At 42.6% G+C, this 26,327-nt stretch overlaps 1 protein-coding gene across 13 annotated transcripts in view; it reads left to right on the forward strand.

Annotated features, from left to right (window-relative positions):
• LOC102449934 (transmembrane protein 263-like) overlaps positions 1-26,327 on the forward strand; it is a 408,340-nt gene that overhangs the window by 324,698 nt on the left and 57,315 nt on the right. For 5 of the 13 annotated variants that reach the window (XM_075927549.1, XM_025185343.2, XM_025185344.2 and 2 more), the window contains one exon: positions 16,395-16,455. The exons of the other annotated variants lie outside the window; for them this stretch is intronic. In XM_075927549.1, coding sequence (XP_075783664.1) covers positions 16,395-16,455 — 61 coding nt within the window. The remainder of the gene's footprint in view (positions 1-16,394; positions 16,456-26,327) is intronic. 13 annotated transcript variants of the gene reach the window in all.

Genomic DNA, 26,327 nt, shown 5'->3' on the forward strand with positions numbered 1-26,327 from the left:
TTGGGGCCTCAACCTGGAACTTACTGAATGCTTTGTATCATCACTTTTCTTTCCCAATAATTGGGTACCACTTTCTTTTGCTAAAAGAGAGGCTCAGGGCATACTGAAGGTGAGGATTGAGGTGCACTAGAAGAACACTATGGAGACCCTGAGATTGGTACAACAGGCTGTGGTGTGGCACATGACTGGCAGGACTTGAAAGAGAAGCTTGCAATGTTTCTTTGCCCATTGCGCCTGACTCTAGCCAGATCTATTCAGTGCTTCATTGTCACAAGACCTAAATTCAGCCAATTCTTTTTTATTCTTTCCAATATAGTGTTGGCATAAATGGTGCTTTCCAGAGGTGTTGCAACTGCTCTCTCAAAAGAGTTGGTAATAAGTACACAGCTTCTGCTTCTGAACATATTCCTGAAAAAGTGACTGCACTGACTAATGCAGAGAGCTCTCCTGGTTTAGTTGCTGACTCACTGGCCTTTTTCTCCAGTGTTGGCTCCTGGTCATATTGTGAGAGAGCTTTCAAAAGTGGAAATATTGCTTCACGCTCTCAAATACCATAGTTCTACCCAACAGCTCATCAAGATGCCAGAGGAAAAGAAAAGTAATTTGCAAGGCCAAGACATTACCCAGACAGCGTGCAAGATAATGTACTGCAAGTTCCTCCCCCAAAGGTAATGCCAAAATAAAGACTATTTTACATCGAATATTTAAAAAATTAAGCAAGCATAATAATGAAGAGGTAGCTAATGCTACCAGGCTCAGAGCTGGAGAGAGCTTTCTGCTGTGAATAGAACATGAATCAATCACTACTGGTCACGATGGGCCATCCAGTCCCATTACCTTCAGAGAAGTTCTTAATAGTTTGACGTTTTCTCAAGCATATTGATACCCCACAGGAGTAGGGGAAGGAGGGAAAGATGCCCTAGAGGGGACAGGATGGATCTCCAGTGTGACAGTTAGTGAAAGAAGATTAAGGGAGATGTGAAGCTTGTCATGGTTTTGAATCTATACATCCATCAGAGGAGAAACCATAGAGCTCCCAGGTCACTTTCACAGCACAGATCTGAAAGCCTGGATGTAAATGCAATGAAAAACTTAGTTTGTAGGCCTGTGTGTCTGTGCTTTAGTAACGGTGCCTTCCCTCAAACATAGTTTCCACTCCGAACCAGGGCAACTAATAACATACGGAATGTAAGCTACTCTCTGCATGGCCCCTTGTATATGCCTTCGATCTGGAGCACAGATGGAGGAGTCAGCCAGCTTTTTGGACTTTCCTGGCCCCAAGCACAATGTCTGTTGATGGGCCTCAGGTCCCCTCATTGCAACTGATTTGAAACTCATGAACTACAAAGGTGCCGCCTGTGCAAGATAATCCCTTACTGTGCAGCAGCCCATGGCTTCTGGCAGTCTGGCTTTAAATAATAGGAAGAGCAAACTTTTAACTTCACATGAGTAGAGTCTGGTTCCTTCTCCCACTTCCCCCATTCCAAGTTTTACTCATAAACACTCCCCAGTTAGTGACCTAAGTGAACGTTAACACAACACATAGTGAATGAAAATCAACTGAGAAGTTTGATATAAAGAAAGAGAAGAGGCACCTGTGTCAGAGCAGGTTGCCAACTGAAATTGCCTCTCCTCTCCTTGGGGAGTATATTCCTCTACACGCTAGCCCTGGGAAACAGGAAAGTGGAAAAAATGTTAACAAGTCCCTATGTGTGTGTCCTTGACTTATTTCCCATTCAATGCAAATATCTGTACAATTTATTGAAAAAGTGTGTCAGACATGTGTGTCTCAGGAGCTTGAATCAATTTAAGAATTGTAAGGCTAAAAGGAAAGTCGAGGGCAAGAGCAAGTTGATCACACTGACTGCTGACTGGAAGTCACTGTCCACACCTTCTGGGCGTGATGTACTGTCCCATCTAGTGGCACTGAGACCACTGATTGAGAGAGAATGAGTCCTTTCTACAGGTTTTTAGTTCAGGTGGTAGAGGCTCATGTATCAAGCTCCAGAGGTCCCAGGTTCGATTCTGCCTGTCAGCGTTGCACATGGACACAGGATTACTGGTGACTCTTAAGCTTGCTGTCAAGGAGAGCTGTCTCTCAGATGTCAGCTAATCAAAGTCTGTACATTTCCTTTCTCTCCTTCAAAAGGGGATCATGTCCTGGTTTCTAAGGAGTTACTAGCTGAGTGGCTGCTTTTAATAGAGTGTGCACAGAAAATGGTTCTAGGCAATTGAATTAAGATTGCGTTATTAGTCCATCTGAGCAATATGCTCTGTTTATTGACAATCTGGTTAGGGAGGCTGGAGGTTGTTAAAGGGAAAGTGTTTCTGACTGTTACATTTTGGGATTTGTCCATCTGCTAATAGGATATGCAACTAGAGAAGAGTCTCATTAAGGTGGAAACGTGCTTGAGGTGAACTTTCTTCACTCTGTGGGACAGAATCTAATGTTCCTCTGATATGTTTCAGGAGGAGCGAGTGTATGTTAAAGGACCGTCCGGCGGTGCAGTATCAGTTCTCCCCTCCCTTCTTTGTTGTGATCTGTGCACACATCCTTATTACCTCCCTTCACTGGAGACATCTGTTAGGATATGGAATTGTATTCAGTGCTCAAGGGAGAAGCGTCTTTTGTTTGCATTTCCAAAGGTTGCCCTATATAAGATCTGTTCTGCATCAACTAGCAGCCAAAGCCACTTTCTGACTGTCAGTGAGGCCTCTTTGAATGAAAGACACATGCTGCAGTGGAAGGGAGCATGTGCTTCTCTGGCAGTTCAGGAGGGGTGGGTCATGACCTTCTGCAGTTGGTTTTATGTGAGAGATGTAGCTTCAAACTTTTCCCTGTTAGAGTAGCCGTCGTCTTGTGATATTTGATGTAGGAAGCTTATTGTTAAAGATGATAGAAGTGAGTGTGGGAGGGGTTATTATATACACTTTTCCTATGCATATAGCAAATTGTTTTTTTTAAGACAGTAGGTTCAAACTATTTCCTGGGGGATAGAAAAATGGCAGAGATAAAATACTCTGCCAAAAACTTGAAACTCCTTGTGGCTTTCAGCCTCACCGACACCCCTTAGTTTAGAGTCTGGTGATCAGTGCATTCTGATCCAAATCTTGAGCATATGGTACGTTTGTTGCATATTAGGAGCCCGCTGTAGTGGTCCAATAGTGTGGGCTGTAAGTAAGCATGGCACATTGTTCCCCAGCGTTCCGTTACATTAGAGAACTCACTTCACCCACGATAAGAGGAAAAAAATAGAATACATTTTTCTTTGACGTCTGTTTCTTTGTTCATAGGTTAATACTAAAACCACATGCTGAGATTAGTAAAGAGCTGGTGGGGTTGACTTACGAGCACAGACTTTGAAAAACTAAACATGAATGACGGCAAGGCAATCACAGCGACATTTTGTAACTGTATTTGGAGGCTGCAAACACCACACAGGGAAAAGAATTAGTTAGGGTGATCCAAGGACTGTAATTAAAGGCTTGTCTATTTGGGCCTATAGGGTGCATGGGGAGGGGAGATTGTGTGTGGGGGGGGGGAGGGGGTTACCTGTAGCACATACTAAAGTGCTGAGCTATAACTCCCCCATGTGGATACTGGAGGTACAAATTAAAAGGTACATAGTTCACATTAACAAACTTCAATGTGAACTAGGTACCTTTTTAATTTGAATCTCCAGCATCCACACAGGGGAGTTACAGTGCCACACGTTAATTTGTGTCGTAGGTCGCATCCGCTATTCCAAAGTGGGAGCCATGTAGACATAGTCTGAGTGTGTGAGGCATGGGGTGGGTGTTATATTTAAGGAAAGGATTTAAGCTGAATATCAGAGAACTCTTCCTGACAATGAGATGTAGAATAATTTTTCATATTAAGAGATAAAAGTCCCATCACTTAAAATATTTAAACATTAGACTGTACAAAACTCAGTTTTAGTGCAGGAAACAATTCTTCATTGGGCAATTCTTCATTACAATAGGCTTTTAACCTCTCTAACATCTTTGAGCAGGTGTCCTGATTTTATAGGGACAGTCCTGATGTTTAGGTCATTGTCTTATATAGTCATCTGGTACCTTCCACACCCATCCCAATTTTTCACACTTGTTACCTGGTCACCCTACTAACATCTAGCATACTACTGGTGTGTAGTCCATCCTCCAAGTGTGGCTCATGCTTCCTCCTGCTCTTGGAGTGACTTCTTCCCTCTCCTCTCATGCATTGGGTTATAGGTTCTTTTTCTGACTCTTGCTGCCTCCAACCAAGGTGATTCCTCATTGTGTCTGAGATACGAGGCGTGATCTCTCTTGGGGAAATTAACAATTCTACTAATGGACAAGGAGTATCAAAAGCCATAGAAGTACACAAGCAACACTAACGTACATCAAAACAAGCCACAGCAAAGAAATGATACATCCCAAAGGGGAACTTTATTGGAAGCAGGAAATGAAATTATTAGGTTTAACTAATACATGCTAACAAATCAACAAATTTCCCATCTCCAAGCTCACTTCCTGGCATCTGCCTAGGTAGGTGGTATACTGATATGAGTGCTGCAGCGCTGTGAATGTTGACCAGTGTAAACAGAACGGGTCCCTTTACTATGTCTTTTCCCCTGGGTAGGTCACATATCTTGCCTGGGTCTTACCAAGCTTGCTGGCTCTCAGGTCTGGTTTCCTACAGTGATCTCAGCTGGCTTTCAGGCGCCAGCACTGGGTCAGATATCTGCCATGCTTGATGTGGGTCTTCACAGAGTTGGAGCAGCCTGATCTGTGAAACTTTCCTATAGTAGATCTGACTCCTTTTGTGGAGAGTGGGAGTTAATCAGAGACTCCCCGAGGTGTTCTTCTACTTCTCCAGTTCAAAACTGGAAATAAAACTTTCATCTCTGAGTCAGGCTGTCCCACACCACTGAGGGCATGTCCACACTGCAGCAGGAAGGTGTGATTCCCAGTGCAGGTAGACAGACTTGCAGCATTACTTTAGTTCAAACTATCACAGTAAAACTAGCAGAGTGGAGGTTGCAGCACAGGCAGCAGTTTGAGCTAGCCGCCCAACCTTGGACTCGGGTGGCTAACCCAAGCTGTTGCCAATACCTCAGTATCCACACTGCCATTTTTAGCTCACTAGGTTGAGCTGAGCTAGCACAAATCTGTCTACCCATATTAGGAATCACCCCCCCCCTCCCCCCCAGCTGCAGCATAGATGTATCCTGTGGGACTGAGCAACCTTGGCTCTCCATTGGCCCAGTAAACTGATAAGTCTTATCCCTCCATGTGAAAACTGCCAACTGGCCTGAGCAAGAGTTTCAAGTCCATTCCAAGCATGCTGGAAAATGGTGTCAGAGAACCCTCACAGTCATTGCAGTTGTCCTGTGGGTAGGACTCTGGAGAGACTCAGTCTGGCACTACAGGAGCCGGCACACTGCGGCTACGTCTACATTGGCCCCTTCTCCGGAAGAGGCATGTTAATTTCCAACTTCAGAATAGGGAAATCCGCGGGGGATTTAAATATCCCCCGCGGGATTTAAATAAACATGGCCACCGCTTTTTTCCCAGCTTGGGGAAAAGCCAGAAAAAAGCATCTAGACTGGCGCGATCCTCCGGAATAAAGCCCTTTTCCGGAGGATCTCTTATTCCTACCTTTCAGGAATTCCTACCTTTCAGGATTGCGCCAGTCTAGACGCTTTTTTCCAGCTTTTCCCCAAGCCGGAAAAAAAGCGGCGGCCATGTTTATTTAAATCCCGCGGGGGATATTTAAATCCCCCGCCGATTTCCCTATTCTGAAGTTGGAAATTAACATGCCTCTTCCGGAGAAGGGGCCAATGTAGACATAGCCTCCATGTACAGGATAACATGTATTTGCTGTTGTGGATCATAATTAATTTTCAAACCCCAGAACTTTAAAGGTCATCTCAGAAGCTTAATGCAAGTTACATCATGATAGGCCTACCCAAAGGAATAGGCACCCAACTCCTACTGAAATTCAGCAAGCACCATAGCCCTCTTTGAAACACTGGCCTTAAACTCAATGGCTTGTGCTAGCCTACTGGTTGATAAAGTGAATCTTGGAGCTCTGGCATATTCAGCCACCTGACAGAGGCTAGGAGAATCTTGTTCAGGCAGAGAGATGAACAAGATGGGACATGAAGAGGGGAATCTGAAAAGAGCGTAGTCATGAGACCATACACGTTGTCAATCCTGCTGAATACTCCTGTTCATGAGGGCTATAAAATTTAATCTATATGAAAACACATAAGACAGTCTGGAGACAACCAGAGGTCAAATCTAGAGGTCAAATTCCAGGTAACCCTTGCAGGATCACATGAAGTGTCTGTTTTGTGTATTTATTCATTTTCTGTAGAGAAAGGAGGGAAGGTTTAATAAGCAAAAGCTACATTCAGGAATCCAATCAGTCTAGTTACTCCAGAGCAAAGATTGTGGAATGTCAATGCACTTTGAAATCTCTATCATCGTAGGCCCTGGTGGATGTGTGATGATTTGCAAGTAACCTGACAGTGCATGAAATAATTGTCTTTGTAGATCTGAAACAACATTGACATCCACTTTGAAATTTAAATGAAAGAAACACAGCAGAGTTCTTTTAAATGCATAACCTTGGTGCACTGATTTATTTTTTCTTTATAATAGGTTAATTACTTGAACAGGAATTAGTTTAAGAGCGTTCCATTCTATTGTACAGCAATAAGATACACTTAAAATCGTGCATTGCCGGGCAATTATAACACACTGCCTCGGGTGGTGGTATATAAGACAAGGCCAAAGACAAAGTGATTTTAATCACCTGGGTAGAACACCGATATCCTAGAAATGTTCTTCTTGGAGTGTTTTCTGCTGCTGTCATGCATGGAAATGGCAAAGCAATTAAAATAACTAGAAGGATTAGTCTCACGTGATTATTTTGCATCATGTCAGTGATGCAAATATGGCATAACCAGTAGTCAGTTGGAAAACTCCATTTCTGTCCCATGTCCTAACTCTGTTTCCTAAATAATGAATCGTTGAGTTTGAGGAGAGGGCAATGGCTTTCACTGATGTGGTTTGTCGTTTTCAGCATCTCAGTTTTGCTATTGTGTAGCTCCTGGAGATAAGCAGGGAATTATTCAAAGTGAATACGTTTACTTTTTTATCACGTAAAGTATTTGTTAGGGCTCCCCAGTATATGATCAAATCTCTTTTCTGAGCTATGAAACAGTAATGGAATTCAATGATATTTGTAGTGCATTCAGTGGGAAGCCACTTAAAATTTTCAGCAGAGCCTCTTGCGCCCCTAATTATGAATTATTACTCTCTAAATAGCGGAGTGTAATCTTGTCTAATCACTGTATCAATACTTGCATTATCAGACCTGTCAAATTGCCCTCATTTTCGTTGGGGGGGTTCAATTTCATGCCATTTTAAGCAATTTCACTGGTGAAGCACAGAAGTTCGCAATTATTTAAATGGAAATTCTCAGTAAAATCTTGCTCATTTCTCATTTGAGTTCTGGATAGAGTAAAACCCGTTGTGTTGTGAGAAAGGAAGGAATATGAGTGTGAATGTATGTGTGTGCGCGCACATTTGTGTGTGTATATATATATATATATATATATATATATATATATATATATATATATATATATAAATAAATGTGATACAACTTCTAGCTCTTTTTTTAGTAGCATCTGTCACTCCTCTCATCTGAGTTGCTCTTTATCAGAGAGTTATTTGAGCTTTATGCTCAGTGTTTCAATCATTGCCCTGGTTTCTGAGTAAGATTTAATAACATAAGTAAATTCACAGTACAAAATGCACAGAATCACAAATGTTGAAGTGAGCCCAATTGGCAGGTGAGCCCAATCTGTAGCTAATGAAAAATTGCCTAGATTGTATACACTTAAAATCTTTTATTTTTCTAGCAATCTTAACACAACAGGCTCATAGCCAGTGTGATCTCTAGTAGAGAGAAAGCTCTGGTTAGTTGGTTGTCTGTGACTTTGTTTGCATCAGGATGTCCAAAGACTTCAAGTGCCTTATGGATAGAGTAGATTTGGCGCGCGCGCGCACACACACACACACACACACACACCCCGATGGCAATATATGAGAGAAGTCCCTGATCTCAAAGCAAATCAATGTACATGTGCTGCCCAGTGCTTGTGCGTCACCACACTACCACACTGTGAGTGCACACTGTTGTCATGCATATTCTCCTCCCATTCTATGCATGACTACCACAAGTGATTTGGAGATTAGTATATCTGTACACCGGTTGCTTTCTCCCTCTGCCCAACCTGCAGTGCAACAAAACATCAGAAATAAATGGAGTGGTATTCCTTAGGTTTATTGTTTAACTCCTTCAGTGCTTGATTTCTCTGTGACGTGTTTGTTTAAAGCAGCCCTCTAGCAGCAAATGTGGTTGGAATTCATGCTTCCTGTTTCCATTCAAGAGGTCTCAACCCTGCCATGCTCTCACAAGATTGCTGCTGCTGCTCTTAATATAACTTTGTTCTATCCCAGTTCAGGTGGGATATTGCTTCTTGTCTAGGGTTGCCAGATGGTTTCAACAAAAATACCAGACACACTTGACATTACATCACAATCTACATTACATCTCATTTAGAAAATACCGGACATTTCTATTTTCTCAATTTGTTTCCTGAACAGAAAGCTCAAATATTAGACTCTCCGGTTCAAAACCAGACACCTGGCAACCCTATTCTTGTCCCAAGCAGGATTTAACTTACAGTGGGGGATCTGAATTCCAGGACAAAAAACTTGTTTTGTCCCAAGCAGACCCTTTCGGGCAAGATTTTTCAAAAGAACTCAGCATCCACCAGCTTCCACAAAAGCACTTTTGAAAAGTGGGCCACTTCTTTTGGGTGTGTAAGGGGGAAATGGACTATTTTGAAATGTGGCTCTCGTTTATAGGTGCTGAGTACTTTTGAAAATCTGTCACTTTACATTCAAATTTGTCAGAATATATTTCAGATGTTGCTGGTCAGGTGATTCAGTGCTTATTCCCTTGCAATATTTCTCTGCAGATACACTAGGGGGACTCCAGCTGGCTCACTTTGCAGTCTGCTGGGACACTATTGATCAGTCACTTCTTTTTAGTTTACCAGACTTTGGTGATAGCAACATCTGACTTGGCTAAGACTAACAGCAATGCTTGGTTTTAATACAAACCTGTGAGTGAAAGAGATCAGGAAAATGCAGGACTTGTAGCTATGACCAAAGCAAAAGAGAAGGAGACAGATGCTGGCCAAGATTTCTCCCACTGCTCTGCCAAGCCACCTCACTCCTGAACTGTAGCAAGCCCTGATATTCCAGCCCTGGGCTCCATAGGCATAGCTATGCCAATATGTCTCTGTGCTGAGCTATAGCACTCCTACAATACCAGTCGTGTTTCTGCATCCTTTTTTTCTCCAACTCTGCTAATGAGACTGATCCATGCCAGCAGCATTTCCTATCTATCCCAGTTCTGTTTATTTCTGATCAGATGCTGCCAATTGTGGCGTGTTGCCACCATACTGTGTGATTTCTGTGATGTGGACAAATATTCACCAAGGACTATATAATTGCCACCTAATTTATTTCATTGGTGACTTCATCTGGTTCTCCAGAGGTTGAAGGTTAGTGTATTAATTTACTGTGCCAATTTATTCTCTGCAATGCTTTTGCAAGGATGGCTTGAATTCAATACCTTTAAATCACTTTTATATGATTCCACATTCTATCAGGTAAAATTGCTGCCAATATAAAATGTCTTCAACTATCTCAGGAAGGAAGGTTTGCTTGAGCTGATGTTCATTATAGGAAGAGTAATGGGGCCACTGATCCCATTAATTTGTTATTGACCCTTAGCTTAATGCAGCAGGTCAAATGTCCCAACTTTTCGTTTCAGGACAGATTTTCTCAGTGCACAGATTCCCTTCTTGTTGTGTAATATCTTTCCCCAGGAAAGTTCCAGTCATATGCAGCATCTGATTTTAATGAAGTTCCTACTTTATACTCAGTTCTACTGATGGATAACGTGAGCTGTACAATGATGCTTTGACTTAACCGGGCTTTCATGGTGAGGCCTGGTTGCTCACAGGAAACTGGAATCCAGCATGCCCCTAATCTACAGTCTGTAATTCTAGCCACAAATATATATTTTTTTAAATTTGACATAAAAAATAAGAATAATTTCCAATGGGAATCCGACCTACAATGGTCTAAAGATCTAAACTATTCTAGCATGTGCGCACATATTGTGTTTTCCATGCAACATTCCAAAAAAAGCATCTATCCTGCCATTGCTAACGAGTAGCTCTCTCTGGGCGCGTCTACACAGCACCCTTAGCTCGAAATAGCAACACAATTTGCACTACGCAAAATTGAATGGGCTTGTTCAAAAGATGCAGAATAGCCAGGGCTCAACAAATTATACAATCTACTTGCCCGTGGCGAGTAGATTGTAACCCAGAAGAGTCGGGTTCTGACTATCTGCGCATGCGCAGATCGCCAGACAGTGCGGCTGGCGAGCCCTGAGATTAGCTATTTTGGGATACTGGAAGTACTGTATTCTGAAATAATGCCACAGTAGACGTACCCTCCCACAAGTACCAGCAAAATTCTAGACATAGACACTTTCTTCCTTCTCTGTAATACAATACTCTTTCAAGGGTCCCCTAATTGGGGGTGTTTTGTATTTCAGTATAATTGCCATTGTCTGAGGAAAGCCATAATGTAAGCTTCAATAATGTATTTCTCTACCTTTCTGATTTCCCTCACCTTCTCTGATCAGCATAACTTGAATGTCTCCTCCCATAATGGAAGCTCTTCAAGCAACAGACTTGTCTACTAGTATCTCTGTGGTGCTGTATGTCTCTTTTCTTCAGTTACAACCCATTGCTCTTGGCTTTTGGAGACCTGGAGTTAAAATCTCTCATCATTCTGTCTTCAAACCCCTTCTAATCAGTAAGGTAGAAGACAGAGTTCCTAAGAGAAGGGCAGCAGGGTTATCCTCGTCTATGTTTGATGGTAATGTTCACGACTTTGTATCTTCTTCCCACTGTCCAAGAGTACCAGCTGAAGGAGAAGGAGGGGAGGGGGAAATGACACTAAGGAAATAAATAAACTTTTAACTTTTTAAAGCTTTGACAATTCATCTTTAATCTTCAGAGAAACTGTGCCCTTCTCTTATGATTTATTCACTACCAGGAATTCCTAGGTATTGATTTGATGAGACTGATTTCAGTTCATAAACACCCACATACTTTCAGTACACATGAAAGTCTGAAGAGCACATACCTGTCCCCTCTGAAGATTCAGTGGCTTTCCTGAATCATCTTGTCCAAATTTCCAGCCTAAGAGCACTTTCTTAGTTCTCCAAGTTTTCTAATTCACACAGTAAAGATGCCTTCAATTCACATTTTCCCTTTCTCTTTGTAAACTCTTTGCAAGAGATTCTGTGTGTGCCAGCTGCACATTTGACCAGATCTCTGTGTCTTCCATCTCTTCTGCCTCGGTGCTCCTTTTGTCTTCATTGTCCTGATGCATGTAATACCATACTCTCTGCTACAGTTTAAGCTATCTTCCATGTTCTGCAGTTTGTTAAACCACTGCTGCCCACATCACATAGGAAGTTGTCTATCTTTACACAATTTTTCTCAAACTCAAATCTAACCATGATCTACCACCATGGGTATGTCTACACTTGCACCCTCTTTTGAGAGGGGGATGCAAATGAAAACTTTCAAAATTGCAAATGAAGCCAGGATTTAAATATCCCATGCTTCATTTGCATAATCACGTTATGGCGCTATTTTGAAATAACAGACACTGTTAAGATGCAGTTATTTTGAGAGAAAACCCTTCTCTTGAAATAACCTTATTCCTCATAAAATGAGGTTTACCAGTTATTTTGAGAGAAGGGTTTTCTCTCAAAATAACTGCGTCTTAACAGCGTCTGTTATTTCGAAATAGTGCCATAATGCTATTATGCAAATGAAGCTCGGGATATTTAAATCCCGGCTTCATTTGCAATTTCGAATGTCTTCATTTGCATCCCTCTCTCGAAAGAGGGTGCAAGTGTAGACATACCTTCAGGAAACTCTGCCGACCCTATTTGGACTGTTTTTTTCTACTCCCTGAATTTCTAAGTGCTCAGGATCATCTCTTAGCTCTTTATCTGTAACTTCTTGCTAGTTTTCTCTTAAATTCATTGGTTCTTTCTTTCATTTTGAAACACGGTTGCGTCTTTTGTGTAAAGAAAAAACTGAAAACACACTCCAAGGCTGTTGAAAGCCATGTCATTCTGGCTTAAAAGGTCTGTGTCTTTTATTACAGCTCCTAGTTTATTCTACTTTATTCTTTGTGTACTGTATGGAACAGTTTCTTCTGATGTTCTGTGTCCTCTGGTTTGTGGAATACTTGTACATGTGATTCCCTGGTATTCAGTTTCTCCTGTGTGTCATTCCTGTATATCTTCATTTTAAAAACTTCCTTTTGGCAGCTTCTGTGAATACTCCTTTAGCAAGAATCTACCTGGCTTTCTAAAGGTTCATGTCAACTCTTAAAACTGAGCATTTCTAATTGCTAGTTGCTGCAAAGATCACACTTGGCACTTGAACCAGGGCCATTAGTCATGCCTCAACTTGATTTTTCTTACAGTTCTTCAAATGAGACACATACACCAAGGTTTGCAATTCCACACAAGTCTCTTTTCATTAGCGCTTTTTCAGGGCTGTTCCAATCATACTTGACAGTTCTGGATCTCTCTCCCATAGTTGTCTATGAACTTGGTCCCACTGTAGATCTTTGATATTAGGAGGGGCAGAGCACACCATGTTCCCAGTTGGAGATCAGTTTCCCAGGTTGCTGGCTTCTCTTTCCCCTATTCGGGGATTCTTCCTTCCAAACGGGTGGAATTATAGGACCGAGTTCTTATCTGAAGAACCTTTATTCTTAAGACTTTGACATTATTACACCTTTCCAGCCCTGGTCTACTAGTTCTCTCTCAAGCTCACGAATTTAAAAAACAAGACGGGTTCTATCAATTTCCAGCCATATTTAGCACATAGATAACATGGAGATAGATGTCTCTGAAGTACCATAGTTTTTCTGTTTCCTCTTCCTGTGCCCATTTCCCTATCAGAGCTTTCAGCACCACTGTTCCATGAGCTATTCCAATGGTTCTCTTCTCCCTTATTTCCTCCAGAATTCATGTTGCTTTTTGCAGTATCACCCAATTATAGTTCAACAAAGATCTGGTTTGAATCAGGCCTCTTTATTAATTGCTTGTATTCTGGTTGCAACTGAAGGACCCAATCAGGATAAAGATCCAGCTTGGCTGCTGATTTATTTAGACCACTTCTGAGTCCTTTGCTGCCCTTCCCCCTCCATTCCTCATCTTCACTGTCATCTCCCTCAGGACAGCAGAATAAAAGCATCACCTCCTTGATTCTCCTCTGTGCAAGCTGAAAAGCTGTGCCTCACCGTTCATGGGAGTCATCACATAGTTGTTCTCTGCTTGTCTCTTCTCTGAAGTTTTACTTACACTTGAGCTTTCCAAAAAGAACAGGACAGTTCTTCCAGCAGGAAGAACTGGAATTGCTAACCAATAAATAAAACTATGATATCATTGGTATTACAGAAACATGGTGGGATGGGATGCATGATTGGAATGTTGGTATGGAAGGGTACAGCTTGCTCAGGAAGGACAGACAGGGAAAAAAGGGAGGAGGGGTTGCCTTGTATATTAAAAATGTACACACTTGGACTGAAGTGGAGATGAACGTAGGAGATAGCTGTGTAGAGAGTCTCTGGGTTAAGCTAAAAGGGTAAAAAACGAGGGTGATATCATGCTAGGAGTCTACTACAGGCCGCCTAGCCAGGTGGAAGAGGTGGATGAGGCCTTTTTTAAACAATTAACAAAACTATCCAAAGCCCAAGATTTGGTGGTGATGGGGGACTTCAACTATCCAGACATATGTTGGGAAACTAACACAGCGGGGCACAGGCTATCCAATAAGTTTCTGGACTGCATTGGAGACAACTTTCTGTTTCAGAAGGTTGAAAAAGCTACCAGAGGAGAAGCTGTTCTGGATTCAGTTTTAACAAATAGGGAGGAACTAGTTGAGAACTTGAAAGTGGAAGACAGTATAGGGGACAGTGATCATGAAATAATAGAGTTCATGATCTTAAGGAAAGGGAGACCAGCACAATTGAGGTAATGGATTTCAGGAAGGCAGATTTTGATAAGCTCAGAGAACTTGTAGGTAAGGTCCCATGGGAAGCAAGACTGAAGGGAAAAACAACTGAGGAGAGTTGGAAGTATTTCAAAGGGACGTTGTTAAGGGCCCAAAAGCAAACAATTCCGCTGTGTAGGAAAGATAGACAATATGGCAAAAGACCAGCTTGGCTTAACAAGGAGATCTTGCATGATCTCAAAATAAAAAGGGAGTCATATAAAAAATGGAAACTAGGACAAATAACGAAGGATGAATATAGGCAAGCAACACGGGAATGCAGGGGCAAGATTAGAAAGACAAAGGCACAAAATGAGATCAAACTAGCTACAGGCATAAAGGGAAACAAGAAGACCTTTTATAAATACATTAAAAGCAAGAGGAAGACCAAGGACAGGGTAGGCCCACTGCTTAGTGAGGAGGGAGAAGCAGTAACAGGAAACTTGGAAATGGCAGAGATGCTCAATGACTTCTTTGTTTCGGTCTTCACCGAGAAGTCTGGAGGTATGCCTAACGTAGTGAATACAAGCAGAGAGAGGGTAAGTTTAGAAGATAGGATACACAAAGAACAAGTTAAAAATCACTTAGGAAAGTTAGATGTCAGCAAGTCACCAGGTCCTGATGAAATGCATCCCAGGATACTCAAGGAGCTGATAGAGGAGGTATCTGAGCCTTTAGCTATGATTTTTGAAAAATCATGGCAGACAGGGGAGATTCCAGAAGACTGGAAAAGGGGAATAAGAACAACCCAGGAAACTACAGACCGGTCAGTTTAATGTCTGTCCCAGGGAAGATAATGGAGCAGGTAATTAAGGAAATCATATGCAAACACTTGGAAGGTAATAAAGTGATAGGGAATAGCCAGCATGGGTTTGTGAAGAACAAGTCATGCCAAACTAATCTGATAGCTCTCTTTGATAGGATAATGAGCCTTGTGGATAAGGGAGAAGCGGTGGATGTCATATACCTAGACTTTAGTAAGGCATTTGATACGGTCTCGCATGATATTCTTATTGATAAACTTGGCAAATATAACGTTCCATACATACAAGATGGAAAGCGACTGTCTAGGAAGGAGCATGGCGGAAAGGGATCTAGGGGTCATAGTGGACCACAAGTTGAATATGAGTCAACAGTGTGATGCTGTTGCAAAAAAAGCAAATATGATTCTAGTTTGTATCAACAGGTGTGTTGTAAGCAAAACTCGTGAAGTCATTCTGCCGCTCTACTCTGCACTAGTTAGGCCTCAGCTGGAGTACTGTGTCCAGTTCTGGGCGCCACATTTCAAGAAAGATGTGGAGAAATTGGAAAGGGTACAGAGAAGAGCGACAAGAATGATTAAAGGTTTAGAGAACATGACCTATGAAGCCAGGCTTCATGAACTGGGCTTGTTTAGTTTGGAAAAAAGAAGATTAAGGGGGGACACGATAGCGGTTTTCAAATATCTAAAAGGGTGTCACAAGGAGGAAGGAGAAAATTTGTTACTCCGTCCTGTCCTCAGAAACCAAGAGGAATGGGCTTAAAGTGCAGCAGGGGAGGTTTAGATTGGACATTAGGAAAAAATTCCTAACTATCAGGGTGGTCAAATATTGGAATAAATTGCCAAGGGAGGTGGTGGAATCTCCCTCTCTGGAGATATTTAAGAACAGGTTAGATAGACATCTGTCAGGGATGGTGTAGACGGAGCTTGGTCCTGCCTTGAGGGCGGGGGGCTGGACTCGATGACCTCTTGAGGTCCCTTCCAGTCCTATTATTCTATAATTCTATGATTCTCTTTGGATTTCCTCTGTAAACTGTTGCCCAGCTCAGTAAGGTACAGAGCATACTTCTCACATCACTATTGATTATAAAGTTTTTAGTCAGGCAGCTGCGGGTAAGCAGGTGACTTTTTTCATCGCTATCCTTGAGTGTTGCAAATTACCTCTCAGCCCAAACTACATAGCTCAAATACTTTCGATGTTTTACACACATACGGGAACCTAATATTTCACCCAATTTTTTATATTAATCTCCTTTTAATCCAGGCAGCACTGTAAGGACTAAAGATCCTTTACATTACATACAGGTAGGATTATGGCTTATTCATTAGGGAGAGAGAAAGATTGATTTTTCTTCTCTGTATCCTTGATAACTTTCCCTTTGCTGAAATCCTCGCAGATGCTTCTCCCTGCTCAGCCTGTCTCCACAGGAGGTGAAGATGTAACCCTCAGTATGAAAGGTAAATACCACGGCTCCCATAGAAAGTGGGAAATGAGCACTCCTGCTTCTCTGACAGAAAGGTTGTATTGTAAATTAATCCCTGCAAGATGATCTGCCCTTATACCCTCCTCTCTTGTGTTAAAGACTATATTGTCGTCTTGCATTTTCTCTGTTTATTTGTTGATTTACCATGGAATGAGGAAACTTTCAGATCCAAAGACAGATGCTTGTCAATAAATATCTCCCTTTAGAATTTCCTTAAATTCAAAGTTCATATGTCACCACAAATCTGTCACATGTTAAGCAGCAAATCACTGTAAGGCAAAACATAAAGAGCTCTCAGCCTAACGTGCCAAAAACCACTCTGTATATCAACAGGGTCATTGCAAGATACACTCTGCACAATGTCCCCAGATGACTGGAAATGGAACTTGGATGACAAGCCGTAGACCAGTTTGTGTATTTATTTTAGGAAATTGGGACAGAATACATTTTATGTGACATAGCAAAACCGTCTAGCAGAAGTAATGAAGGCAATTCTAAAATAACACAGCCTTGTTTTTAACCTTCTTACCCTTTTTTATTCACAGCTGGATGTAAATATTGGTGCTGTGCTGGAATTTGGGATTTTTCTTTTGTTCACATTTTGGCTGTTTTGTAAGCATAAGGCAGTGCACATTACCCCAGCTGGCCTAGAGAAATAGGCTTTTCAAAGGTTACATCTACACTTTGAATGGAATCAATGCTCTGAGATTGATCCACTGGTGGTTGATTTAGCAGGTCTAGTGAAGACCTGTCAAATCAACTACAGATTGCTCTCTAGTCAACCCTATTACTCTATCCCCTTATTCTTCTAGTTTGGAAGTCAATAGGAGAGTGTTTCCTGTTAACTCCCCATGGTGTAGACCCCAAGGTAACTTGACTTAAGTACATCAACTCCATCTATGTTATTCCTGAATAACATAGCTGAAATTGCTTAGCTTAGATTGACTTTCTGTTGTAATGCAGATGTAGTTTAATTAAATGTGCAAAGACTGTTGCTTTACATAAACATGGCCCTCTGTCCAAAGCTGCCTTCTGGGTATTACAGAAGCCATTAGGACTAATATAATTTGGTTTCCAATAACAACCCAACAAATCCCGTTTTGTTGTATATTGCCTCAAAGGGATGGTATTGGAAAAATGCATGGAACATTTTTAATACTCGGGGGCAATTTTTTAATTTGACTCGAAAAATAGATGGGACAACTTGAAGAATGGGGGCAGAGATGGTTTTGCTTCCTATAGACAAAGATAAAGAAAAGTCTGGTTGCAGCATTCAAAAACTCCAGAACTTAGAAATGTGTGTGGCGGAGGGAGGACTAGGAAAACTATAAAAGTGAGAATTGAGAAATGAAACAATGCAAGAATAAAGCTTTCAGTGGAGGCAGAACCAAGGTATGGACAAATTCTGGCATGAGTTACTGATATGTGACTTAAATGTGAGGGTGATACAAAAAAAGAAAAAAGTTCAAAGAGGAAAATGACTCCAACTGGCTATAAAAGAGAAATTAAGGTTTTACTTAAGGAGCCTGATAATGTCAGAAACATTTGATAAGTATTCTATCTAAAATCGAGACTTCAATCTTAAAAGTCTTCATTTAGTTGGCTACAGACGTTTTATGGTGTAAGCAGAATTTAGATGTGATACAGAGGATGGTCATAAATATCTTGGCCATTTTGAAACTTGCTTTCCACAAAGTACCTGAATTCAGGAAAGATACCTAGGTATAGACAGCAAGAGAAGCCGCCAGCAATCAGTTGTTGGTTCTACCCAGTCTGGACAGAATTTCTCAGGTAATACGTTTACATTTTGAGCCAGACTCTGTCAGTACACCCACAAAACTTCAGGCCACATCCATCTGAGTTTGCACACCCTCTACATTAACAAAAGTATATTGGGCAGTCAGAGATTGTTACCCAGTTTTATAAAAATGTGGGGAGTTTGCAGATTTATTTAATGCAGATGAGATGGATTTTTTCCCATCTCTCCAACAGACTAATTTTGACCCTGCATGAGGTTGTTTTTTTTCACCCAGCATCAAGATTAGACCCCAAATATACTTTGCCCCAAAAGTCTTTGTGCTAATTTTGTAAATTAACATATTTTATGCATTGACAGCTGTCCTATAAGCTGGAGGTCTTTTTTTAATCCTCAGAGCAAAATGAGCAGAGACAGGACATACTTTCCCCGCTAATGTGCATTTATCTTTGCTCTGGCAGATCAGAGGATGATAGTTCAGTACCTCATGGCCACTCCAGCAAGACTACCAACAAGACAGCACCAATGAGTGTTGAAGTTGTTTAAGTTTTTATTACATGGACACTGGTCTCAGTGGGAACTGATCTGAGACCTACCAACTTATTTCATACATATTTGGTATGTAACTGGCCACCCTTCTGATCTAGAGCTGGAAAGGTTCCCTAAGCTGCCCTTTTTCAAATGAAGACTTTGTTAAGTTCAGAATGGTGAAAATGAGCTAAGGACCCTTGTGACAAGCTTGGAGAGATGAGCTGCCATGCCATTTAAAAAGAAAAAAACAAGAATGAGATTTTTTTCAAGTCTTCTCTTCTAGGCTGCCACCTTCTGTCCCCCGTGTACAGTATCTGCCATCTGTGTGAGTGTAATTTAGTGCCAATTAAGGAGTGAGTGGGAGCCATAAACTCATTTCATTTAGAACCTGGAAATGGACTCCTGGGAGCTGAGAGAGAGAACTGAGTGATTTCTCTCCACAAAAGCTGCTCCACCCCAGTGCTGTAATTCTAACCATCCTGCTCCAAATCTCAAAATTCAATGCTGGCTCGGATTTACGGAGCATTAAGCGACTGAATTAAATCTTCGATGTTCACTCGGAGTCAGCCTGAGTGAGTAAAGGATTTCATGGGCTGGGTTACTCTACAAGGCCATAATTTATAGCATTATGCAGAAGCTGCTCCTCTGAGTTTTATTTTGACTTGCTGCAATTTCTTTTTATTAAAGCCTCGGTAGTATTTGTTGTTTTTCTGTCTACTGTGATGTGGGAGTTTTGGATTAAATCTAAATAAATAAATGAGGTTTAAAATTAAATTAGGTTTCATTTGCATGAGTCTGGGAGTGAAGTGCATCTTTCTTTTACCATATAAAACCTAACAGACCCATTACCGATCAAACAGCCCTTAGTTGCTCATGAGAAAAATGACATTTCCCTTTGCGTAGGAAATACTTAAAAATCCCAAGAATAGATTTATAGGAATATTTTAACCTTTTCTTTGATCCTTGAAATGTCATTGTTCTGTAGGCTACATTGCAAAATGTGACCTTTTCTAGGAACCATGGGATAGATTTGATCTTTGGAAGATGTTTTACAGATAATGTACTATTGGGTGCAGGGAGCATTCATTCCCAATCCAGGATTGGAGCTGCTTTTTGTCTGCTTGTGATGAGTGGATGTTTGTGACCGATGTATATATTAGAGGCAGAGGTGTCTAGAGTGTATGTTCTTCTGGTGGAGACCAGGGAGACATAAGGGAGTATCACAACTTTTTATTTTCATTTGCAACTACTTCCTTTTTTTAAATTCAAACAAAAGAAGTTAAAGTACCAGTAATGGGCCATACGGGAAACTTTCATATGAAGATGCTTGAAATGCAGGTTTCCTGTAGTGTACGCTATGTTTGAGTTCCTGGCAAAGTTCACCTAAACTGGGCAGTTCAAGAAGAAATACGAAAGTTCAAAAGACTTGAACCTTTCCCCCAGATTTGTGTTCTGGCATGATGCTTCCATCCCCCCTTCACTGTTCACAGTTTGTATCTTTGGACTAAAACCCCCTAAACTCCATGTAATATTCACTATATTGAATGGAAAAGGAAGCACCGCCTGAATTCCTGTATAGCTGTGTTTAGTTTGGAAACCCCTAATCTTTTAGCAGTTGTCAACAAGAATGGAGAGGAGCCAGTAAAACCCATTTAAATGTCACAATGGGTGCAAGTTACTGTTTTTGCTGGTAATAGTATTCCAGACTAGATGCCCAAAAATTCCAGAGCACCGAACACATGAGTTCACCTATGTTGGAACTAATGCTGCAGCCCTTGCATGCCCAAAACTCTCACTGGAAATAACATTATTAATGTAGTATACCAGATGTCCCCAAAATAGCTTGCAGTGTAAGATGGAACTTTTATCAGTGGTGACACAGTGGGGATGGGAGATAAACAGGCTCCTGTTGGTTACACAAAAGATGGCAACAGTGTAGGAGAAAATGTGTCCAACTTCAGTATTCACGGATTTCTTGGGGGGATGGTCCTTCAGGTTTGTGGGCTGGTTCTCTGAGCTCCCTACTTTAATGCTGTAACTTTTCTGGGGTCCCACTGTGCACTGGAGCAGGTGTGAAATGGATAGGCAACTGTTGTGCTTAGTCTGAAATGTAGAGGAGTCCAAACACTACAGAAGGTTAGAGTGCACAATATAAACAAGAAGCAATCACCACTGACCTGGAGTAGCTGGGGTTGTAGTCTGGTAAACTGGCACAATTTGCCAAAAAAAATTGAGAGACATGGTGCTGTTAAAATGTGGACAACCTCAGAAACTCTGGGCATTGGCTCCTGCCTTATGTTCAGTCATGTGTATTGAGTCTGAAAGTATTTGATCCATAGCTAGTCTACTGGAAAAAAATAGCTAAGCAATGAGATGTCTGGGAGTCACTGGCCTTCATCAGTGACATGGCTGGTGACATTTTGAATGCAGGTAAGCAAAATTAACAAGTTAGGATTGGATACTGGTATGTTCTAGCAGTGGATAAAGTCCATGTATCTGAGTAAAAACAAGACATGCAGGGTAAACCCTGAGGAGCTGCCACTGCAATTTGTCTCCTTTTCTTGCGCACCAAATGCTGCTGGAGCTCTGCTAGATAATATGGCTGTTTGGCCAGTATATTGGACAACATGGCATGTTAATCACATCCATGGACTTATTGTACAATAAAACATGAATGTAAGGATATCATTGGCTCTGTTGGATTTTGCTGTGAGAGAAAAATCCAGGAGAGTCAGAAGTATCTCCACTTTCCACAGTTCTAGATCTATAGATGTTTGTGATGATTTATCATTCTTTCAGCCCTGTCCTCCATCCATTGCCTTGCTTTTCACATACTAATGCTCTGATTTCTTCAACATCGTGAATTACCCTCTATAAATAGGCAGCCTTAAATCTGTAGTGATCATGGGTATGCATTCCTGAGAGAAGAATTTATTCAATTGGTTTTATTGCAGCTGTGGCTATGGCTGAAGAGATCTACTCAAAAGCAAGACAATCTCTGCCACAGCTGTCACATTTAAATATGGTGGTTCAGTCCATTGGGTTCTATCTTCTGCAAGATCTTTTCTGCTGAACTGGACTGCTGCTTCTTGTAACTCTGAAGCTCTTTGTTAAGCTCTTTCTTCCAAAGGCCATATTCCTGGGTTTGCTTGTTCCAGTTGTTGACATTCATGTCCATTTCTTTGAGATCTCATTTGCATGCATCCTTGAATTTGGACCTGACCCTTTCCTGTTGGTTTTAGAATTTGTAGGACTGGAAGGGACCTCAAGGGGTCATTTAGTCTAGTCTCCTCCATGCATGGCAGAACCAAGTATTACCTAGACTATCCTTGATAGGATTGTTGTTTTAACCTTTTACAAATTTCCAAATCTCCAACCTACCTAGGCATTTTATTCTAGAGTTTAACCACCCTGACAGGAAGTTTTCCTAATGTCCAATCCAAACTTCCCTTTCTGCAATTTAAGCCCGTTGTTTCTTGTCCTATCCATAGCACAACATTCCCCAGAGTCAGCTGCAGGCTCGCTTTGAGAAAACCATTAGTGGGCTGCTCCACTTTATCTGAAGGCTCTGTAGCCACAGAGCCTCACAGCTCCCATTGGCTCCAGTTCACCATTTCTAGCCAAAGGGAGCTGTGGGAAGTGGCGGCCCATGCCACACTGCTTCCCATGCCCCCCCTTGGCTGGAAACAGTGAACTGTAGCCAATGAGAGTCACGAGGCTCCGTGGCTACAGAGCCTTCTGATAAACAAAGTGTAGCAACCCAGTAGCGGCTTTCTAAAAGCAGGCCCATGGCCCCCGTTGAGAAACACTGTCATAGAGGTTAAGGAGAGCAATTTTTCATTCTTCTCTTCATAACAACCTTGTATGTACTTGAAAACTATTATCATGTCCCTTTTCAGTCTTCTCTTCTTCAGACTAAACAAACCCAATTTTTTCAATCTTCAAAACATAGTCATTTTCTTGCTCTTCTCTGGACTTTTTTTTTCAGTTTGTCTACTTCATTCCTGACATATGGTGCTAGAACAAGACACAGTTACCCCAGTAGAGGCCTACTCAGAATGGAGTAGAGTGGAAAAAGTAGACACAGTTACCCCAGTAGAGACCTACTCAGAATGGAGTAGAGTGGAAAAACTACTTTTTGTGCTTTGCTTACAACAATCCTTCTAACATATCCCAAAATAATGTTTGCTATTTTGCAACAGTATTATATTATTGACTCATATTTAACTTGCGATCCACTACAATTCCCAGATCCCTTTCTGCAGCACTCCTACCTAGGCAGTCATTTCCCATTTTGTCTGTATGCAACTTCCTTCCAGTGTGAAGTACTTTGCATTTGTCCTTATTGAATTTCACCCTATTTACTTAACACCTTTTCTCCAGTTTTCCAGGTGGTTTTGAATTTTAATATTATTCCTAACCTCTAAAGCACATGCAACCCCTACCAGTTTGGTATCATCCACAAACTTTGTACGTGCACTCTGTAGGCCATTATTTACATCACTGATAAAAATATTGAACAGAACTGGACTCAGGGCCAGTCCCTGAGGGACTCTGCTTGATATGCCTTCCAGCGCCGCTGCACCTCTCCCCGCCCCCGCCAGCTCTGCTTCCTGTCCCCCCCTTCCTCCTGGCCACCCTCACGGCCCCCAATCCCTCCCAGCTGTGCTTCCCGCCCTCCCTTACTCCCGGCCCACCCCGCCCCCTCCCGGCCGGTGATTCTCCCCTCGCCCCCCGATATAGACTCATAGACTCCAAGGTCAAAAAGGACCATTTTGATCATCTAGTCTGACCCCCCCCCCCCCCCCCCGCACAATGCAGGCCACAGAATCTCACCCACCCACTATCCCGCGTCCAGCCCCGTTCCGCCTGCCCCACCCCCCACGACCAGCCCTGCTTCCCGTTGGCCTCCCCATCTCCCCCAGCCAGCCCCATTCCCCACCCCCCCGTTAGCTGTTTCCAGGCCCACCCCCCTTCCTGGCCAGCACCGCTCCCTTCCTGGCCGGTCCTCCCCACCCCCCAATGAAGTGTGCCGCCGCAGGGGAGAAGGGGGTGAGGCGCTGATGTACACAGCCAGGGGGTGGGGCTGTGTACATCAGTGCCCCGCCTCCCCTTCCCCTCCCGCCATGGCGCCTGGCTGAGCACGCAGCACTCAGCTAAACACCACGGCGGGAGGGGCAGGGCGGTGACGTACACAGCCACGCCCCCTGGCCGTGTACGTCAGCGCCTCGCCCACCTTTCCCTCCCTCTGTGGCGGCTCGGCCGAGCGCTGCGCCACTCAGCTGGGCCGCGGCGGGGGAGCAAGCGGCAGCAAGACCCCAAACGTCCGCTTGCTGCTGCTTGCTCCCCCGCCGTGGCCCAGCTGAGTGGCGCAGCGCTCGGCCGAGCCGCCACGGAGGGAGGGGAAGAGGGGCGGGTGCTGATGTACATGGCCAGGGGACGTGGCCATGACCGTGTACATCAGCATTACAGACTCACAGACACTGGGCTACTATATATATGATTCTTTATCTTCCCGTCATCCTGTGTCTGGTTTGGATTTATTAGATTGAAGACTCTTCTTGAGCAAGGAGTCAGATGGTTTTCCTGTGTGTGTTTGGAAGGTGTTCCACACAAGGACAGTGTGATTCAGCTGTACCTGGAACATTGTCTCCTCACTGGTGTCAGAAGTGAGGTAATGTGGAACTGATAGGCTCTCAATTCTGGTCACAGGTGCTGTCTGATTGTTTTACCACATGGGCTCCTGTAGCTTTTATGCTTCATGGATTTAATACTCAACATGCAGCTTTCCCTCCCAAACTGCCATTGATCTGGGAAGACTTGTTAACTTGGGAAAGAAGTTTCCTTTGTAGCTCACTGTCTCACTCTATCCTTTCCCCCTGATCCTTTTCACAGGAATACATGAAGCTTAATGTAGTGTGATCCAAAAGCCTGTATTATGACAAACCAAACATGGCTGGTGCAGAGACCAAATAAATGTGTTCAGAAAGGCCATGACACAGGATTTTTGCTTGTCTTTTTCAAAAAGACTACGAGCCAGGCTTCACCAGCCGTGGCCCCATGAAGTATAGCAATGCAAGCAAACTTTGAGCCAGCAAGAGGAGGTGGCTGACGTAGGTGCTGATGAAGATGAAGGAGTGGGTAGTCCTGGAAACTAGACTTCTCAGCTTAGTGCGGGTCAGGGTTGTCAAACTGTCAATCTGCAGCATGATTCACTCCTGCGATGCTAATTCCGTGTCTGGCTCGGAGGCTAGCAATGTATTCAGCTCCATTCTTACCATAGTGACAAAATACCTTCCCTCCCCGTTCCTATTTATAAAATGTATCATACATGTCAAACTATGGAATTAAACCCTCTATTTCAAACCAGACAGTAGCTGTAAAAAAAAAAACCCCCAAATTGATACCTTAAGGAAAGGCTACAGGAATTTTCCCTCTGGCTTTTGATTGGTTGGTTTTCTTTTGTTTTTAACCAAGACCATTGCTTCATGGATATCCTTGAGGCTAATGTTCAGACCTTGTACCTCTAGCTTATTGTTCTCCCTCCAACTTTTGATTCCTATCTTCAGACAATTCTTACCACTGTTGGTATGTGCACTTTTGTTCAGTAATTTTTGTCATTTGCAATAGTTTTGCTATTGTTAATTACTGATAGCACAGTAACACCCTACGCCTCTGGTGCTGTTCGAACATAAAATAAAAGACAGCCTTGCCCTGAAGAGTCTACAGTCAAGAGAGACAAAATAGGCAAAGGGTTGGGAAGAAGGCATGGACCATACAAGCAAAGTGAACAATGTGATGGTCTGCAAATGTCTTGTTGATTCCACCATCTTGCATCTAATTTGTTTTCATTTTGGGGGAGGGATTAGGGAATTAACTAAAGAGAGGCAAGGGGCTGTCCATGAATTACATAACACATTAAGAAGTAGATGGGCCTTCAGTGTTGTGTGTTTGTTTCAGTGTAAGAGGGTTATGGGTGTGGGCTCCTGAAAAACACCAAAAAATGTGTTAACATGATCGATGAGAAAGGACATAGAAGGGAGTAAAGAGTTTCTAGCTGAGCGGCGAGAGAGAGAGATGGAGCAAACGGCCATTCAGCACAGAATTGAGACAGTTCAGTGTAAACACTGAAATGAACAGACAGTCAGTGACGATGCCATTAGTCTCTGTTTTGCCACTGAGTCCCTGAAGGCTCTTCACCAAAGCATTTTTTCTTTCTGAATTCACATGACTTGTGTGGGGACAGACATGATTGGTCTCCATGGATGGGGTGTGTGTATAAGGTGATCCTGTTGCACAGTTTTGGGTCTGCAGAGGGTGGTGATTGGAGTAGTGTTGGGTGGAGGGTAACCATGGCTTGTTCTTGGTATCCCACAACCCCCAGCTTAGACTCTGGCTTTTTCCTTCCAGTGGTTTAGCTTGGGAAAGAGGCAGTGTGGCCAGTGAGAGGGGTAGAGCCTGCCTGCAGTATTCCATCAAAGTCTCAAATTTCATCAAAAGCCATGCAGGCCTGACAAGGGTGGGGGCAAAAGGAGCAGTTGCCCTGGGGCCCGTCAGTG

Source organism: Pelodiscus sinensis, chromosome 4, assembly GCF_049634645.1.
Source record: "Pelodiscus sinensis isolate JC-2024 chromosome 4, ASM4963464v1, whole genome shotgun sequence".
Lineage (NCBI taxonomy): Eukaryota > Metazoa > Chordata > Testudines > Trionychidae > Pelodiscus > Pelodiscus sinensis.